General features: G+C 40.8%; 4 protein-coding genes across 5 annotated transcripts; 2 read left to right on the forward strand and 2 right to left on the reverse strand.

The window, feature by feature from the left end:
* Positions 1-252: 252 nt before the first annotated feature.
* Positions 253-2,437, reverse strand: LOC131880431 (cytochrome P450 2J4-like). The gene has a single exon (XM_059227075.1). The coding sequence runs from the start codon at positions 1,914-1,916 to the stop codon at positions 441-443; it is 1,476 nt and encodes a 491-aa protein (XP_059083058.1). The 5' UTR covers positions 1,917-2,437; the 3' UTR covers positions 253-440.
* A 4,753-nt stretch (positions 2,438-7,190) lies between these two features.
* Positions 7,191-9,140, forward strand: LOC131880430 (cytochrome P450 2J4-like). The gene has a single exon (XM_059227073.1). The coding sequence runs from the start codon at positions 7,266-7,268 to the stop codon at positions 8,739-8,741; it is 1,476 nt and encodes a 491-aa protein (XP_059083056.1). The 5' UTR covers positions 7,191-7,265; the 3' UTR covers positions 8,742-9,140.
* LOC131880425 (pickpocket protein 28-like) lies at positions 8,873-18,181 on the reverse strand. Of its 2 annotated transcripts, none has more exons than XM_059227066.1 (8): positions 18,049-18,181; positions 14,686-14,895; positions 14,469-14,619; positions 14,260-14,402; positions 13,813-14,134; positions 13,639-13,745; positions 9,501-10,111; positions 8,873-9,431 (listed from the first exon to the last, which is right to left on the reverse strand). In XM_059227066.1, exons 3-8 carry the CDS (start codon positions 14,592-14,594, stop codon positions 9,298-9,300), a joined length of 1,443 nt encoding a protein of 480 aa, XP_059083049.1. In that variant the 5' UTR covers positions 14,595-14,619; positions 14,686-14,895; positions 18,049-18,181; the 3' UTR covers positions 8,873-9,297. The 2 variants fall into 2 exon arrangements, with proteins under 2 accessions (XP_059083049.1, XP_059083048.1); XM_059227065.1 differs by lacking the exon at positions 18,049-18,181 and adding an exon at positions 15,000-15,233.
* On the forward strand, positions 17,168-18,805 carry LOC131880433 (uncharacterized). Its single transcript, XM_059227078.1, has 2 exons — positions 17,168-17,421; positions 17,590-18,805. The coding sequence occupies exons 1-2, from the start codon at positions 17,364-17,366 to the stop codon at positions 18,570-18,572; spliced, it is 1,041 nt and encodes a 346-aa protein (XP_059083061.1). The 5' UTR covers positions 17,168-17,363; the 3' UTR covers positions 18,573-18,805.
* The last annotated feature ends 1,855 nt before the right edge of the window (positions 18,806-20,660 follow it).

Here is a 20,660-nt window from a genome sequence, read left to right on the forward strand (position 1 = left end):
CATGGAGGACCTCACCATGTTTGTTCAAGAGGGTCTGGGAGTGCAATTCCGAGAATTGCTCGAAAAATCGGGGTGGCTTTGGGGATTCTTTGGAATATAGAAGATAACGGCTATTCTCGGAACAGGAACTTTTGGTACCTTGTCTTCAGCATTTCATTTGAAATCTTTGTTTACCATGCAAACACCCTAACAGGAGTTTTTTCGACCCAGGCCTCAAATCGATGTCAATACGGTCATTGAGTAAACAAGGAGTAGGCTCTTTTAGCATGTATTTAGCATATAACAAGTGAATAAATGGATATTTCTGAATGAATATTGATAGAGCTGACAATTGGTTGCGGTCACAAGAAGGGAAAGTTCTCCCATTGAGTTTCTCAGGTATGGTGTGTGTGTGTGCGTGTGTGTATGTGAGCTTGTGTCAAAAGATCTTAACCAAAGATCTAATATCTGGCCTCAAGCACAAGATCGTAGGGCTTGGGTGACACCACACATCCCATTGAGGTCTCAAGGGTGCCGCAATCAGAAGCGGGCAACGAAAAGTTGAACTTCTGAATGAGGTTGGCCACAAAGGAAAACAATTCCATTTGAGCCACTTCTTGACCGGGACATTTCCTCTTGCCAGCTCCAAAGGCGATGAAGCCATCGTGGTTGGGAACAAATTGACCATTGGCGTCCAACCAATGCTCAGGGTACAGCTCCTCTGGTTTCTCCCAATGACGGGGATCACGGTGGACGGCGTGGAAGTTGGGGAAGATGAAGATGCCCTTGGGCAGCTTGAAGCCTTCCAACTCGGTGTCTTCAGAGGGGCTGTGCATGACTCCAATGGGGTGGATGTCCGAAAAGCGAATGATTTCGTGGATCATGGCTTGCACATAGGGTAGGTTAGGTCGATCTTCCAGGTCCACCATGCGGTTGTTGCCCACCACTTGCTGGATCTCAGCTTGAGCCTTGGCTTGCACGTGCGGGTTGAGGGCCAGGAATCGCAGAGCCCATTTCAGGGTGACGGAAGTGGGCTCACCACCGGCACCAAACAGCTCCGAGCAGAGAACCAACAATTGGAACTCGTTGAAGGAAGGATGAGCACCGTCCTTCTTCATTTCCGAGAGGAAAGCGTCGATAAAATCCTGGTTTGAGATGACGTCCGTGTGGTTGACCTTGTGTTCGTCAATCACTTCTTGCAGATAGCTGTAGGAGTGTTTCATCCATTTGCGCATCTTGTCGATGCCAAACATGCTCTCAGGGAAGATCTTGACGAGGAAGGGCATGAACAAGAGGATGCCGGACGTGGAGGCCAATTCGATGCCCTTGTTCACCGAGGTCAGGAAGTCACGCAGCTTTTGATCATGATGAGGCTTCCGCTCGCCTGTGATCAGAGCCCAAATCACGTTCACAATGGACACATTGATGTCGTAGCCAATCTCAACAGGTTGACCACCCTTGGATTTCTCCTCAAGCAACTCGATGAGATCATGGATCTCGTCCTTGATGAAGCTCTCCATCTTGTTCTGACCAAAGCCCAATGCCTTAAGGTTGGAGTGGGTGAACTTGCGTTGCACTTCCCACTTCTCGCCACTGGTGGAGGCGATCCCGTTCTCGCCTTGGCTGAAGAACCGGAACATGAATGTGTTGGGTCGAGCGCACAGCTCGGTCTTACTAAAGGCCGCCTTGATGGACTCGTAGCTGTTTAATACCACGGCCATTTCAGTTCCCACTCGGAGGCTGAAGATGTCGCCATAAGTCTTGGCAATGTTCTTGAAAGCCTCCCCAAGGTTGCTGACATCCAAAAAGGGTAGGTAGCCCAAGATGGGCACCCCCAATGGACCTGGTGGAAGATTGCGGTACTTATGGGCAAATTTGTAGATGAAGTTAGAAGCCACAAGGGCAACTGTGAAGAGGAGCAGGTATGAACTCAGCATTGTAGGATTGTGTAATTCTGTCTTTGTCTTGAACTGCTAGTTGTTCGTTGTTTGGTAGTTCGTCGTTGAATGATGTCGATTCCATCTTTCTCTCCCTTTTTATACTCTTATCACATATTGGTTTCATTAAAGGGAAACGATCGCCAGAATTCGCTGAAAAGGTTCTGTAGAATTTCTAGGATCAGAATTCGTCTCGAATCGTTTGTTTGATCTGGGTGTTCGACAATTATGAGGATCTTGCTCAGTTCGCTTGAATTGTTTACTCAGCACCCTATGTGTTTGGTCAGGAAGAGCGCCGATTAATTCGGGAGAAAACAAATGAGCCAAAACGTGCCCAACAAACAAGGCTTTGGTGCATTGCTTGCGATTGACGCGCAATTGACACGTCTGTTAATTGGAACTACTGAGGTCTACCTTCCGTTTGACATGGAGGAACCTCCCCAAACAAGCTCAGCTGAAATGTTCCTGATCATCAAGAATCAGAACAAACACTTTTTGATCGACTCGTGAGGAGCCCTCGAGGGCCGATGTTCGTTTTTCGGGTGTCAATTCTCTGCAATTGAGTCAATAAAGAGTTGGCACCCTCTCAACACTTCCAAGATCGATGTGAATGCATTTCCCGTTCTTGGGAAACCCTTTTCCAACGTACAGAACATTAAGGAGTTCAAAGTGCGAATTGACCAAGTTCATGAAGAATGAGTTCCTCATTTGAGCTCATCTGATTTATGACGGGCACTATGCTAACGAACCCAATAATAAAAGTGGTTATCATTTAATTTCGGAAAACTAATTATTGATTAAGGCAATCGTATTCTTGTGTGTTCCCATTTGTTATTCATGGCTAAAACCACATGCTATTTCAATATAATTGCATACTCTTAAGTCATGACTATTGCATAACTTTTGAGGAGAGTTGATCCTTTTTACCCCATGTGACGTAAATTTACAAACTGCTCTTTGAGTCTACGACTCTATGGCATTGAGATGATTTCTTTAAAATATGTCCAATTACTACTATTCTGATTTGCTTGTGCACAATCTAAAGGCTGTATCAAAACACACTTTTGGAACACTTTTATATTTCATTGAGTCTTCTCCTGAAAGAAGCGTTACAAAATGAAAATTGCTCAAAACTTGTTAAAAGTTATAGTAGTGAAGTTTCAACTGGGAGAGCTGGCAGCTCTACCTTAACTTGGAAAATTCACCGTTGCCAAATCTACTGAAGGGAAAGTTTGTAAAAGATGTAAGAGAAATTTTAAATGAGAAAAAATTAAAAGAAGTTTAAAAAGGACCAAGAAGGACCGAAAAGGAGGACTTCAAAGATTTTGAGCATTTTCATTCAATGCTGTAATGAAAATTATGTACGGAAAAGCATAAGAAAAAGCAATATTCTAAGCGACCATACTTTTTAGAATAAAAGACAAATGCCAAAGGAGATCAATTTAGTCTTTTCAAGTCGTGTCCGTTAACCCTTCAGCTCATGTGTAGTAGCGAGTTTTGAACCGGAAGGGCAGCTTTTTAGGTTAAAGGACTCCACCTGGGGCTCCTACCTTTTGCAAAAGTGAGTACAGAAGTAAAATCAAAAACGTTTAATTAGGTGTCAAACCGTGACCCTGCCTGACTAGGACTAGAACACAGGGTTGCTTCAAGACTCGTTTTTGATCTTTGATCGTCTGGCCGTACCACATTTTGCTTGAACTAAGAAGCCTAGCTGAGGTCCTTCGAGATAAATAGCAGAGTTGCATTAGAAGCATTTAGGACGAAAATGCTTATAAAGGAGCTCCCCGGTTTACAGAGTGTAACAGTTTGAAGTAAATTGATCAAGTTGACTGGTTGACAATATTACCCCCTAAGACTATGCCGGTAGATCAGTATGATCATTCAGCTATTCGAAAAAGGAAAGCCACTAGAGAAGCAGGGTTTTGGTGTGCATCAAATCATAGCATCACTTCAACCATCTAAAGACTGAAAAACTAACAAGGCAAGTTAATGAGTCAATTCATGTTGCTTTACCTTTCGAAGTGTCATGGAGTAAATATTCAAAAATGAACTAATCTAAATGCGGGGAATGTAGCAAGAAATAAAGGCATAGTACAACTTTGCAGCTTGCGTTCATCTAACTAACTAATCAAATGCAATCAAAGGTTTGAAAATTAAGTAAAACTGCACAAAAAAACACTTTTTGGTGCATCTGAACCAAGAATCCAAACCTTACCAACTGACCAACCATCTGACCAAAAACCAAGCGACTTAATTTTAAGCGAGCGATCTGAACTAACTCAGGGTTACAAATGTCCAAATATAACTGGAAAAAAATCTGATTTATCATAGTTTAGTTTAAAGCTGTATTATTGATAGGGGTCGCAAAGATAAAACTTTATGTTGAAATAAGTTTTAAGTTAAATTTGTCATTTTAGTCATTGTCAGTTTTTTCTTAAATTTTAACACCATAAATCCCAATAGACTCATCAATGATGAGTCATCATTATAGCTCATAGTTCTAAAGATGAGTCGGTTGAGACTGGCGAGGATAGTCAAGTTGAGCTATTGAACGACCTTGTGGTCACAGATCGAGATGCTTTAAAGGCCATCAAGGAGTTGAGGCTCCTGTGCTCTCCTGGCCCTGATGGTGTGACATCTCAGTTTCTGATGAGATGCTCACTGGCTCTTGCTTCTTTCTTTTTGTAGTTGATGCATTGCATCTTGGATTAGAGCAAGTTTCCCTCTTCACTAAAATTAACTCACGTTGTTCCAATTTTCAAAGGGGGAGATAAGTCACACCCTTGTGACTACAGGCCGATTTCTCTCACTTCGAATATTGCTAAGATGTTTGAATAGATCATGAAGTCTAAACTTATAGAGTTTCTTGATATTCATGATGTCCTTCCTCCTAGTCAGCATGGGTTCCAAGGTCATATTAGCACGGTTACCCAACTGATTGAACATATAGAACAGATTATTGAGGATGTAGAGAGACATGAGTCAGTTGTTGATGTTGCCGATATTGGCATTTGGCAAGGCCTTTGATGAAGTTGATCATGGCCTTTCGTTGAATTGAATTCATGACGTTGGGATCCAAGGCAAGGTTCTTAATTGGATAAGAAGCTTCATTCACGATAGGAAGCAAATTGACAAGGACGAGGGATCTCTTAGTGACGTACATGATGTCAAGTCAGGTGTTCTCCAGGGTTCCATCTTAGGGCCCCTCCTTTTAATAATATTCATTGCCCCGCTTCAAAAGCTTGATATTACTGCCAGACTCTCTTCCTATGCTAACGACACTACGTTAGTTTGTAGTAGGAATGGCCAAGATTCCAGTAGCCTGGCACCTTTGTGTAAGGAGAGGAATCCCGCTCGATGACCTTTGGGTCAACAGTGCCTTTGAATACTCTACTCATCAGGGTGGGCAATTTTGAGAATTAGCGTGACTTTTGGACACCAGCTGTCCAAAACAGGACAAAAGTTGACAAAATTGGGCAGAACGTGTCCAAAAGTAAATACAACTGTTCAAAAGAGGGTTGACGAGCAAACCCTTTTAAACCCTAAATCCCTATTTCTTTACCTAATCTAGATGTTAACCAGCAAATATGATTAGTGATCAAAAAAATCTAAGCTTTCTTAAAATACATAAATATGAAGCAACAACTAGCCTTTTCACTAACGTTTTACATTTCAAAGGTTTATACAAAAATGTTTTTTTAGATCGCTATTCATTATCTTGATACAATACAGCTTTATAAAGTCAAATCAAATATCATTAACATATTTTCGATGTTAAAAAATCAAAGCCAAATCAGGGGCATTCGGTGGCTGGGTAATTTTAACTAAAATTTAGTCTCAGATTTAAAAAAGTCTAGGAGCTATGTATCAAGCATGCAATAATACTTTCTATATTTGGAGTGGATATAATATTTGTAAGGAGTAAATAAATTACACTTTTATCACACATCTAAAAACTTAGATGTATGTTTCTTTAAAAAACATAGTGATTCTTCTCATTTCCTAACATCAACTGCATCTTTCAAAGGCAAAAAATATGCCTAACAATCTCTCAAGTTTCTTGCTCATAGAAGATTTATTACAGTTTTTGAATGCTTTGCACTAGCTATATTCTACACTATTTTGCTTGCTTTCTCATCTAAGGTAATCAAAAAAAGTCAAGAACCTGTCTTTGAAATATCTTTTTTGGGCATGTTATAGGTAAATGGCAAAGGTTTTAAAGAAATATTTTGCTCTTGGAACCATCAATGAGCAATTTTTCAAGTAAAGGATATATTTCATGTAGAATTTCCTTTAGATTTGTAGTTTTAAAGCTTATTTAGCTACCAAGACGCCAAACAATCTAGACTACTTTTTTATGATAGAAGTTCAATTAGGGGTAAGGCGAAAAACGACTCGAATTGTGAATTAGCTGTTGCTGAGTCTTTCTGAAACTCATCGATTTTTTTCGTCAGAATAACCCATCATTTGTTGTTTCATGTCTTTTAAAGCACCCAGTAGGGACTGTGCATTCAAATCCAACGTACCGTTATTTGTAGCTTTCTTCCTGCCCGAGAATCGCGATTTCTTATTGAAATACGAAAAGAGATCCCATTTACAGGAGCATTCCTAATTCAAGGCCACTGCAGGTTTGTTTGTTACAAAAGAATAAACGAAGTCAAGTGAAACGGGTGTCAAGCCAATGGTGAATATATAGCCGAAAGGAAGGCGTTCCACAAAAAACTTTATTTTAACGAGCAACCCAATGATCAAGCTCATAGTTCATTCATTTTTCACGAAGAGACAATGCTATAAAACGACGGCATGTTTAAAAAGATAATAGTATTCTTTATGTTATTCTTAATGATTGGCCAAATAGAAGTCAAAGTTCAATTTTACATCTATTACTTTCCTTTGAAGGCTAAATAAACAAATATGCAACTGAGGTTTTTTTAAGTCTGACAATACTCGACACACCAGAACAGATAACCTGCTTAGCAAATTCTGAGGAAAACAATTCATCCCAAAATGTGTGTGACAAGAAATTATCTCAAAAGGTATGGCCATTCACTCTGAAAAGAAATGCGGAGAATCTGCCAATTTCGCACGACGTCTTTTTGTTACATTGATAACGGCAAAACCCTCCACTTCCAAAGTAAGGCAACCTGAAGAGATAAAAACCTTACACACACTTACGGCACATTCCACGAAGTGTATCGTTGTATAAACAAGAGAATTTTTGGGTATAAAAGAGATATGACATGAATCCAGAATTCATTCAACAAAGCACAATAGACAAAGCAACATCAAAAATCAAACAGCTATCTAGAGATTTGTTTTCACGTTCAAAGAAAAAAGGACAATACCACAATGCTGAGTTCATACCTGCTCCTCTTCACAGTTGCCCTTGTGGCTTCTAACTTCATCTACAAATTTGCCCATAAGTACCGCAATCTTCCACCAGGTCCATTGGGGGTGCCCATCTTGGGCTACCTACCCTTTTTGGATGTCAGCAACCTTGGGGAGGCTTTCAAGAACATTGCCAAGACTTATGGCGACATCTTCAGCCTCCGAGTGGGAACTGAAATGGCCGTGGTATTAAACAGCTACGAGTCCATCAAGGCGGCCTTTAGTAAGACCGAGCTGTGCGCTCGACCCAACACATTCATGTTCCGGTTCTTCAGCCAAGGCGAGAACGGGATCGCCTCCACCAGTGGCGAGAAGTGGGAAGTGCAACGCAAGTTCACCCACTCCAACCTCAAGGCATTGGGCTTTGGTCAGAACAAGATGGAGAGCTTCATCAAGGACGAGATCCATGATCTCATCGAGTTGCTGGAGGAGAAATCCAAGGGTGGTCAACCTGTTGAGATTGGCTACGACATCAATGTGTCCATTGTGAACGTGATTTGGGCTCTGATCACAGGCGAGCGGAAGCCTCATCACGATCAAAAGCTGCGTGACTTCCTGACCTCGGTGAACAAGGGCATCGAATTGGCCTCCACGTCCGGCATCCTCTTGTTCATGCCCTTCCTCGTCAAGATCTTCCCTGAGAGCATGTTTGGCATCGACAAGATGCGCAAATGGATGAAACACTCCTACAGCTATCTGCAAGAAGTGATTGACGAACACAAGGTCAACCACACGGACGTCAGCTCAAACCAGGATTTTATCGACGCTTTCCTCTCGGAAATGAAGAAGGACGGTGCTCATCCTTCCTTCAACGAGTTCCAATTGTTGGTTCTCTGCTCGGAGCTGTTTGGTGCCGGTGGTGAGCCCACTTCCGTCACCCTGAAATGGGCTCTGCGATTCCTGGCCCTCAACCCGCACGTGCAAGCCAAGGCTCAAGCTGAGATCCAGCAAGTGGTGGGCAACAACCGCATGGTGGACCTGGAAGATCGACCTAACCTACCCTATGTGCAAGCCATGATCCACGAAATCATTCGCTTTTCGGACATCCACCCCATCGGAGTCATGCACAGCCCCTCTGAAGACACCGAGTTGGAAGGCTTCAAGCTGCCCAAGGGCACCTTCATCTTCCCTAACTTCCACGCCGTCCACCGTGATCCCCGTCATTGGGAGAAACCAGAGGAGCTGTACCCTGAGCATTGGTTGGACGCCAATGGTCAATTTGTTCCCAACCACGATGGCTTCATTGCCTTTGGAGCTGGCAAGAGGAAATGTCCCGGTCAAGAAGTGGCTCAAATGGAATTGTTTTCCTTTGTGGCCAACCTCATTCAGAAGTTCAACTTTTCGTTGCCCGCTTCCGATTGCGGCACCCTTGAGACCTCAATGGGATGTGTGGTGTCACCCAAGCCCTACGATCTTGTGCTTGAGGCCAGATATTAGATCTTTGGTTAAGATCTTTTGACACAAGCTCACACACACACACACACACACACACACACACCATACCTGAGAAACTCAATGGGAGAACTTTCCCTTCTTGTGACCGCAACCAATTGTCAGCTCTATCAATATTCATTCAGAAATATCCGTTTATTCACTTGTTATATGCTATATACAATCAGATTTTTTACAGCTACTTGTTTTCTTCCATTATAAGCATAAGTAGTTTTGTCAAACGTTGAAATATATATTTCTGCCTTTGCCCTAGAACTCGAGCTATCAGTTTAATTGAGTAAATTTTTGAGAGTCGTTCGCCTATTTGTGTAAGGAGCAAATATTGAGAATTTTTATTGCTTGTCAGACTATTATCACCAAATTGAACAAGCATTAAAATTTCATTTTGCTCATCAAAAGATTACCACCGTCTTGTAATGCAACCATAAAAAACTAGAGTAATAGAATAAAGATAACCTACATAGAGAATGTCAATTTTCTAAAACAAATTTGGGAATAAAAGAGGTTTCAAAGTACGCCATTTTGTATGTTCCGTGAGATCTTAATCCGTCATTGGGGCACTCCGTTTTTTCCTCGAGACATCTGTTCCCATCCTTAATGTAAACCAGTATAGGAATTCGGCTCCACTCAGAAAACTGAATCCAAGGCATAATCCAATCACACCCCCAAATGCAGCTGAAATTAACACAGCCTTTGTTACGTCCACTTTGAAAATGAAAAAAAAAAATGGAATGGATAACTTACCTATCACGTCGATGGTGGAATACAACTCATCCCTTGTGTATTTCAAGACCCCCAACTCCTTGAAATAGACATATGCTATGGTCAACGATTCTTGATTGTTTTTGGCATCGTTTCGAATCTCACAATTGGGTGATGGCACTGCATTCGAATCTTTTTCCGACTCGAGGTCGCACGAGTCCAGATATCGCTGGAATATGGGTGCATTTTGTTTGGCCTTGACTTGGGACAATTCCGTATTGTAAATGGTCTCTTCACATTGGATTGGACAATTGCAAGATGCCCCATCTAAAAGACCCGAATCCCGATCGGGTTTCTTATCTCCGACGTTGAGTGCATTCAATCGGACGGCTTCTTTGGCCAGGCACTCCAATCCCTCCAGGTCACATTCTGTATTTTTGTTCCAAACTTTAGTGAAGTCTGGGAAATAGTAGGGCAAACATTGACATGTTTTTTGCATCAAATGTGCACGACATTCCAATAAGCAATTGGCTCGGGTGTAGTTTTGGAACACTTCCATCTTCACCCCCTCCGTGATTTCCAAGGTTTGTAGGTCCGATCCGCCCTGAATGCATTTCCGTCCTTTGATTGCCATCTTCCGAACAGCTGGGGTACTAGATGGGAAACGTATAACATTAATCAGATAAGATGTACAACATGACCTGTAAATATGGGCACTTAGAAAAGTACTTCAAAAAATATAAAACAGCGCAATTTTGAATTGAAATTTCGAACAATCATGATTCAAATATATTTCAACTGTTTTCTCCATGGTCTTCGTTCTTGGTGTTGACATGGCACAGGCATTGGTGAAACTGATTGCAAAAGGGTAGCACCATCATCTCTGTAATACTCATCCATTCCTCAATAAGGGCTGAATACAATTTTCATATTTTACATTATACATATAGACAATATTTTTGAGAATTTTGGCACAAGGCCTTAAAGATGAATCACGTTGACAAGCCCTTGTTGATTCCTAGCGTAATGGAGGCCGGGTTGTTGCCGTGGCGGTATCCTGCTACCAATAGTTTTAACAACTTATGTACCCCGTCATCACCAGGGCTGTCAAACAAATGTAGTATTTTTTACTTTTTCCGATCTTTTAGCATTATTTTTGGTTTTTGCATTTACTTCATTTTGGATCGAAAATCGAATTTTTCTCATCAATTTTAGGCTGTTTTCTTGAAAATATGATAGAAAGAAAGAAAACCATCTTCTGCTATTTCTTGCTCGTTTTTGCTTTTTTTTGGTTTCAAATGACTTTATATATATATATATGTGTTCCCTTCTATCGAAAGCTGATTTCCATAACTGAGCTTTCCAAAAAGGGCCGATTGTAAACTGGATTATGTTTGGGGAAACAAGTTAGACATGGCCTAATCGAAAAATAAAGCCTTCATAAAGATCTTCATTTTCACAATAATTTAAAAAATAAAGAACACAAAAACTACACAGTTAGATACTACATTTACACCAAAGAGCTACGACTTTTTTTGGTTTGTTTTTTCACGGGCTTTTCTAACCCCTACAGGGAATGTAATCCCCAATACTATTAAAATAAAAGGTTATAATTCGTCTATTCATTACCTCTCAATCTTTATATGATATTTGATCTACCAACGAATTTGAGTTGGCAGACCGAGCTAGTCCTTGAATGTAGGATTGATCTGGAATGCTATCTAAAAAATTGTCCAATTCTGACATGAAAAATGCTACCGGATCAACAAGGCCTACGTACTCCATACGAATATTAGAGGGAAGCAAATTAAACAATGAAGGAGTCCGAGAAAGAAGAGAAGTGGACTTCATTGTTCGAACTAGCCTGGATTACTCGAGGGCTTGAATGTGCTCTCAAAACGCACATTAAGCCTCTACGGTCACTAGAATTGACCCTAAATCATGGGTTGGGACAAAGCTCATGGATGCTTTTGAGGACGTACAATATCAGATACCTTTCGTACCTTCTCTGAACACTGCACAGTCCCAACTTTTCTAGTCTCTCCCAATACGAGAGCTCTCTCATTCCTGTGATGTTCCTAGTGAAACATCTTTGGACTTGTTCGACCTTTTGAAAACCTGCTGAACTCATTGGAGCCCAAATGGGGGAAGCGTATTCAAGATGTGGTTGAACAATCGACTTGTACAGAGTTAGCATCATGATGCTGTCTCTGGACTTAAACGTGCGATATATCCAACCACACATTTGAAAAGCTTTGCCCACCTTCAACTGGATATGCTCATCGAACTTTCCATTATTTTGGAGGACTACACCTAGATCTTTCATAGATGAGACCTGCTCAATATCTTTACCTCCATTATCTACGAGTGGAGTATTTAAAGAAGTTGACCCAAATGTCATTGAGCGGAATTTCATTCCGTTCAGGGCCATATTACTCTCAGTTACCCAAGAGTAGATTCGATTTAAGTCCTTTGCAAGGCTACTGGAATCTTGGCCATTCCTACCAGAAACTAACTTTGTATCGTCAGCATAAGAAGAGAGACTGGCAGTGATACTAAGCTTTTGAAGCGGGGCAACGAATATTATAAACAAGAGGTGCCCTAAGATCGAACCCTGGGGAACACCTGACTTGACATCATGTACCGTATGTCACTAAGGGATCCCTCAACCTTAACCAATTGCTTCCTACCAGAAATGAAACTTTTTAACCAATTGAGAACCCTGCCTTGGATCCCAATTTCATGGAACCTGTTAACTAAAAGCCCATGATCTACCTTGTCAAAGGCCTTGGCAAAATCAAGATTGACAACATCGACTGACTCATGGCTCTCTAGTCCCTCAATAACCTGCTCTATATGTTTAATCAGTTGGGTAACCGTGCTAAAATGTGCTCGGAACCCGTGCTGGCTAGGAGGAAGGACTTCATTGACTTCAAGAATTTCAACAAGTTTAGACTTCATGATCTTCTCAAACACCTTCGCAATATTCGAATGTGAGAGAAATCGGCCCATAGTTATAAATCGGCCTATCCGGTAGGAAAACGAGTAAAAGGAGTAGATGTTTCGCAATTTCTGCCACTCTGCTGTAATGTCAAATACATCTGTACATACACATTATTTATGTATTCTATTTTTCATTATCTCAAATTAGGATTGCTTATAAGCATGCCGAAAGAAAACAATCGAATCCTTTGCTTATCGTTTGATCTAGTTTTGCAATAGTGCATTTCATACGTTCATGACAATTAAGCATTAAAAGGAATGCTCTGCCATATAATGCAATGCCGTCCTAAATATGAATGGATCATAATTTTAAAACTCATTACTCAACAGGTTTTAGGTTTTAGGTCTTTACCTTGCAATTGTCCCGATTCTTGTGGACCAAATAAAAAAAATATCTATCGAATGTGTAAAAGCAATTTCTCTTTGACATGTTGAAAATTACATTAGTAGCATTGACTTTCTTCTGTCTCAAACTTGAGGAAATGGTCACTCTCTGAAGTGCTGTGGGCTTCGACTAATGTGGATTGGCCATGTCCAAAACAAATTATGGGCAAATGCCCTCCAATTACCCACTTCTTTGGTCATTCATAACCACCTCAATGTTTATACATGCACCCTTAAAATCAACATCGGCAATCCGTTGGATTAAGTTTTTGATCTTTCTACCGATACAATGATTGCTGCATGCATATGAAATAAAGTTTTCGTATGCACCAAAAGTGACTACTGAGATTGAAAGCCGTCACCTTGAAAATATGTTATTTTTTTAAAACCAAAACCCATTCTTTACCTCAAACTGCAGGAAATGGCATTCATTCACCGTGGTAGTTTTACGTACTACGATAATGTAATATCAATCAGGGCAATGTTTTCGAGCAAACGAGGGGATTTCTTGGCAAATGTTGTAAGACGGATTTGCGAATGCCAGACTCAACTTCACCCAGCTTATTTGATAAGTCAATAGGGACCCTTATTTAATTACAAATATTATGATAAAATTGGCCGAAAACAACCCGTAATTCAAAAATGAGAAATCGGCCCAACCTGCCTTACGTTTGCTGGAGGCTAACCAGGCCAACTCACCGAGCGCCCTCTGAAGTGCAGAACGTAAACCATATTTCATGTAGCGTAGGAAGCCTACGCAGAGCAGACTTTTCTGAGTTTCTTGTACCTTTACCTGTTAGTGTAGGATGCTGAAACCCCCACGTAGGCCACGTTCCCAGTCAGTAAAGCCAAGCCCTTGCCCGTAACCTCGGGAAACTCTCTGGGATCATGAACCAAAAACTAAAGTTTGAATCAGCGTCAGGGATGCGAATATATCACACACAGTACCAAATGGTTGACACCGTACCTTGTACCCATCATAATCGTGTATATTAACGTTTAGCTCGGAGCCCGTCTGAGGCGTCAAACTAGACGGCTTGAGGATGACCGTTAGTCCCAAAAGAGTGCTGGCGCTATTCGTTTTCTGAAGTTTCAATACATTTTGGGACGATTTAGCGGTGGTTGTGTCCTCACTCTTGGGAGCCTCGGTCACGCTTCTTTTCTGAACTCCACCACCAGATCCTGATTCACTAGTATTCCCCGTACTGTTGGTCTCATCGAAGTATTGTATTTCGTAATAATAGTCGGTGAAGGAGTCATTTGAAGACCCTTCGACGGTGTCTGCTGTCCTGGAGTTGAAAGGTGTTCGGTTTAATCGATGCTATTGTTATATTTATAAGTCATAGGTAAGGATAACCTATCGGATGACCAAACATAGGCTAAGATTGAATTATTTAGGTTATGGATGACTTACTCGAATTGTTCGCGAGTTGTCACAATGTTGAAAGAGCAACAGAATCCGTTATCCGACTTGCTCACTTTGAATAAGGTGTCACACTTTTTGGGAATACCTTGCCATTCACAATACAGTAACATATCTTCGCAAGAGTGCATGCTCTAGAAAATGAGATTAGATTTAAGACAGGAAAAGGTGCAAATCTCGATAACTTTTCTCTTGTCTACCCATCTCAAAAGGCCATTGATGGGATCCGTGTTGTTTTTGAAAAGCCCGGTTTGGTTCGAGTAAAAGTCTTGGAAAACCGACGGATCCTCGACAAATTTGACATACTTGGTGAGGATATCAAGCATCCCCGAAGCGGTTTTATCATCAGTTCTGGAATCAAGCAAGGGCACTTAAAGAACGTCTTTCTCTCTGTTTTACTCGTACTTTCAAGATTACTTTTTCTTTTCATAAATATGTTCCAAGTTCTTTAGGATGATCTTCTCATTGGAGCACACTGTGAAGGCCGGGAAATCAATCTCCCAAACTGGAAAATTTGTACTCGAGACCGTGGTATATGTGGGACTATCCTTCCACTTATTCCAAATGGGCAGGCAAAGCAAGACGCAAACCACTGCACTAGCAATGCATAGAAACACCCATAATAGACTATTTGAGGAAAAACCAAACGAAGTCATCATAAGTATTTTGATTTACAAAAGAACAATATTAAAAAGGATCGTGAAGGGTAAAGATTTTTTCCAAAAACTAACTTTTCCCAAATGGGTCGTCCCTCCTCGGCAATGTAGGTAAGTCCATGGATGGATGCAGCGCCACAATACTCTTTGGCCTGTCTTTTCAACAAGAGGTCTTTCTTCGGAGCTTGATACATAGCGGCCCTTGGCACACTCATAACCAAATTGAACTGACTGACTCCAAAGCTCAACCTTACTTTAAATGGGGATCATAAAACAATTCTACTCTTGATTAATCTAATGACGACGCATGACAGTTGCATAAATAATGAAGGCCATACTTAAAAGCGGTTTGGGGCCAAATTACGAGAGGATTAGTAAAGATTGTGATAATAAAAAATATGGTGCCTTTTGATGAGAGGTAAGCAAGTCAGTACTGTTCTCATGAGGGCATGCCACAACCAAATAGGAATTAATTATCTTCTTGTATTCAAGATAGTCAGTTACTCATTTGTTTCCGCCGGTCGCATAAAAAGTCTTCATTGGACAAAATTGTGGGCTCTTATCCATTTGATCGTCAAAAATATTAACCATTGAAAATCTAGATCCTACATGAATTTGAATTGATGACATGAGAGATCAAACTCTATTAAGTTGAAAATGCTATCTTACGTTACGAAAACGAATCTTTGCAAAGAGTTTTGTTCCATGTACGCAATGCAATGGCCAACAATTTATAAAAGAACTTTCTTACTGCTCCAAATTTGCCCAAATTTCAATGAATCCTATTCTCAATTCTAAAGCTTTATCGACACTTTTGGAGTAGAATTTTTTGTCTCCCGGAGTGAATATTTTGTATTTCAACTGATTAGCTCTTGGATTTCTTTTGCATTCAGGACTTTACTTGACCAGGACATGTCCAGAGGCCTGTTATTAAAGCTTGTACCTCGGAGCTAGGGGCTCGGGCGTTAACCAGCATGAAAATGCGAGTACACTGGCCAAAGTGGTGAGAAAATGCTCAATTTGGGTAACATCTAAGCATGACTCAGAGGTTCGAGCGTTTAAAAAACTCGCCTCTGGATTGATTTGCCGGATACGGAGTGAATTAAACGATCCACAATTTTTTTTAATCCAGAAGTCCAAAAAAATGTTATCAAATGTATTACGCCAATTCGTGATTATTGTTTGTAACAAGTGTTTTAGTGCTACAAATGACAAATTAAACTACTGAGTGAATTTTCATTTTCATTGTCGTAAAACAATTTTGTAGATTTTGTCGTCTCTTGAAATTGATGCGTCTCATTTATCTGTAATGCCAATAAAGTTCCATGAAAAGAGAAGAAAACATGGATAATTACGACTATATACCTTCTTGGAATCACCTCAGGGGCTGTTTTAAACTGTTGCATCCTTTTTGAAGCCTACATGATCAAGCATCAACGCCATAGTCCCCAAATATTATATTAGTGCCCCTTCTGGGAGGGAAGATATTATTAGCATTTCAATTTCTATGGCTTTGAATCAACCATCAACACTCTTATTCAAAACTAGCATGCCTCGTCCATTCTTGGAGATGTTCTTATGCTTACATTGAACCGTTAAAATGAGTATAGCACGCGTGTTTTGTAAAAAAATCGCTTGTTATTGGAGTCTTCTTGGCTATTCTTCATCTTCCATTTCCCCAGGTTCTTTCTTTGGATTTGTTTACATGATGATTTCAATTTCACTCCCCAGTTCCCCCAAGGGAGTTCCATTCAGCTAACGTCGACTATATGGAGTCATTTGCCGAAGTAATGTGCTTGGCTGTGCCAATTGCATAGATATGCATATACTCGTCTGAACATGGCAACTGAAAATTGTCGGACTATTATCGGGGCTAAAAAGAGCGCCAATGTAATTGGGCTCTAAAAAAGGAGAACCTAAATTGGGTTATTATAATTGACGAGAAGCCATTGTAACCCCAAAAAGGTTATTATTATCATTTGTGTCCTACTCTTTAATGAGTACAATCATATGTCAAATGCCCGACCTAGACCATCTCAGGAAAGTAGATCATGGGGTACTCAAATAAAGAGTAGTGTTTCACACATACAAGAATTCTAAGCATTGACTGAATATACCAGGATCTCTCCAGATAGTATTTTTTGCTACTTCATCGTATCTATGGCCAATATTTTGGGCAGTAATTGGAAGCAGGCCTGGATGTTCTACATTTCTTGGCGTCTGTTTATAGAAAAGACGTCGTCAGACGATCGATGGCACCGACAGTAAAGGGCAAAATTGGGACTAAAAAAAATCCCACGTAACGGTGTATGTTACGTGAGGGTCGGACTATTTAAAGGCAAAGTTGTATCAAACGTGATCTGTGTTCCAATTCAGGGTGCAAGGTGGACACATCATTTGATCTCTAGTTGAATTGATAGCAAAGTTCCCGGTCTCAAGATGAAGTTGGCTCTCATCAGTATCGTGCTTTCAGTGGCGGTGATCTCAAATTCTCGAGGTAAAGGTTCCTGAAAGAATCCGTGAAAAGATAGTCCAAGTACGACATGAGGCTTCGTCCTTCTTATCGGATTCTAAGGCTTATGTACATTCCAAACACTTGGACGATATTTGATGTGGATTAGATACCCTTAGTATTATCACAAATTTATTTTCTGCTTGATTCCAGCTGAGCCCGACGCAGAGCCCCAGATGAACCCAAATGAGGATAAGTCCGTTTCGGCCGTACCTTACGGCTCAAACCAACCAGGAGTCGAAGACATTAGTAACGTTGAAGAGTACAACAGACCCGCCAGCTATCCAATGAACAACTACCAACCTTCCATGAATAACCCCTCCTGGGCCCAAACCGTTCCCGCTTATGACATGTCCGGATACCCGTCCAACTCACCACGTATGGGGAACAATGGTTACATGCAACCTCAAACCCTGCCCGATAACTACAACTCAATGCCCTATCAACCATATTCCTCGCCTCAGGCTTGGAATCAGGTCAACCCCTCGTGGAACCAAAACCGACAAATCCCCACTGGCGTCCAGGAGATTCCAAACTGGACACCTCCAGCCCAACAATACAATACCCCGCAATACCCCATGTATCCCAATCAGAACCAATGGAACACCTTACCTGCTCAGAACACATGGAACAACTATCAACCACAATCAGCTCCTATTACGTCTACCTCTTGGTTGCCCAATTCCGACAACCAAGCCAGCCAAACTTTTGTGCCCGGTCTTCCCACGTGGCGTAAGTCGTATACCCCTCTCCCCGGTAAAAGTGGATGCTACAACCGATGCCGACCCAGCTGCTCCACTTCGTATCAGGCCGGATTTGGTTGCCAACCCTCTTGTCGATCGTCTTGCAACGTTCGTCCCAGTTGTGGAGCTCGGGGCCAAGTCAACTGGAAGGGCAACACCATGGTGTGTGGTCGGCCTAATTATGGCCAATCTTGGAGTGGTTCTAACAACAACATCCAATGGGGAGCCAGTCCGTACAACAACATGCAGGCTGTCCCTTCGTACAACGGCATGCAGGGTATCACAGCCTACTCCAACTTGCAGCCAAGCTCTAACCAGAATCAAGGGGCCCAATCGTCTTCAAATATTGACAATGGCCAGATGAACATGTACGAGGAAACGGAACAGTCATAGAATGGGACACTCACTTTGATCTCGATACTGCTCAGATCTCAAATGATAAAACATGATACGTGTAAATATGATTCAATGGAGCAAAACTGATGTCTGGTACAAGCGCCCATTTACTTGTGAATCCATATACCATCAACGTCTGAACAACCCTTGGTATTTGATGTGGGATTGAAAATTAGAGCAGTTTTAGGGATGTTGTTCAGAAATAAACAATTGGAGTCGGACAGCTCAAAGTCATTTTGTCGCATGTTACTCTGATTGTTCGTAGGGTGTGATAAAAGGCTACAATGGCATGAAGGATCGGATTCATGATAACATGAGGTCATTCTTAAATCTTTGGGATGAATCGATTTAAGGCTTCTCATATCTCGTTCTTCTTGAACGGAATGAAATACGTATAAACTCTTGAGCAACCCCAGTTTCATAAAGACAAATACGGATTGTGCACACTTTAAATTCCATACTTACAGTATAGCTGATATGCTGAAATCATTCAAGATGTCCTCGAATTACTGACAATTACCCACGATCTTAGGATTAAGATACATCGATTTTATGACAGATCATACGTAGATGGGCGTCGTCGATGAAAAGGTAGAACCTGGGTTATTTGCTAACCTTAGTCTGAGCAAATGTGCAGAAAACTGCATTGTTGTGAGTTGATATCTCAAGCTTCACTTTCTTAAAATTCTGACCCCACCCAATGTGATTTTGAAGTTATGAAAAGTTCATAGAAAAAGTAAAAAAAAAATTAAGCACCATACTGCATAACAAATAGATTTCTTAAAAAAAAGCTAAACGATGACTGCACCAATGAAAAATACGCATTTTTATCGCAATTTTATATACCAGATATATTCTTCTTCTAATGACTTTGCTCTTATTACATTGCGCATAAACTGTTTTTTTTTTAATCGATCGCTTGGTGAGTCAAAAGCCGCAATATACACAGTTAAACCAAGTAAATTAATGAGGATCGCTTGGTGAGTCAAAAGCCGCAATATACACAGTTAAACCAAGTAAATTAATGAGTGAACTCTTGTGCCATAAAATGACACACTCATTCAATGTGTGAGTCTTTTTATCAATATCTTCTTCTGTACAGGCAGCTTCGTAATTGCGGCCACTCAAATGCATACATCATGTAGCTTAGAACGAGTTCAACTAACACAATGAGACCTGACAAGTTGGCAGATCAATTATGTATGAATATGTCAGTCAAGTTTCATCCTTTGTTGAAGAGTAGTTCAATACAAGTTCTAGAATTATAAACCATTCAGCCTACTTCCCGAAAACAAGGTGGTAAAGCTTAAGAGGTTCCACGGTCTTATAATATACTATCCAACCATTTCAAACATTTTTACTCCCAAAGACCAAAATGCATACATTTTCCACAGACGCTGATTGACTGGTCAAAACAACCATTCTTTAAATCACAGCCAGATCAAGATGAAAATAAGCTTGAAATGAATTTTTGCTCTCTGGAAAGCAAAATAAAATACATGAGGGGCATGGCCGATCGGTGACCCAATGTGATTGTACTCCTGACTCGTTGCCAAATTGAGTCAGTGCCATTTCCGAATACACATTCATATGGAGGCTTAATCATTCGCTTGAAAGCCCATGCCGACTTGATGTCACCTCAGGCTCACAAATTCCGGGAGTGAGCACGTTAAAACTGAGTACGAATCAAGCATGACGAATAAAAGCTACAATTCAAGATGTTTCTAGCAAATCTCCACCATCAAGATCATGTTAGAAGAAGAGGCTCTGAACGAGATAAACATGATTTTGATTTGCATTTTTTGGGTTTAGAATGAATATAATTCTGCCTCAGTTCCCCAATGCACGATAATTGAGCCTCTTAATGCTTGCATTAAAGCATAACTGATTGAAAATTATAACGATTGTTATCAATCCCAGTGAATTGCATGTGTTAGTAGTCGAATGATATGTTCAATGTTTTCATTGCTTACTAAATCAATTGTTGAATCTTATCTGAACTATTTCCCGCGATAAGACATTTTAGCAAGGTAGTGATAAATTCAATGAATCTAGGCCTCATAAACATCCTTGAAGTTCAGTTCA

Source organism: Tigriopus californicus, chromosome 5 (genome assembly GCF_007210705.1).
Source record: "Tigriopus californicus strain San Diego chromosome 5, Tcal_SD_v2.1, whole genome shotgun sequence".
Classification (NCBI taxonomy): Eukaryota; Metazoa; Arthropoda; class Copepoda; order Harpacticoida; family Harpacticidae; genus Tigriopus; species Tigriopus californicus.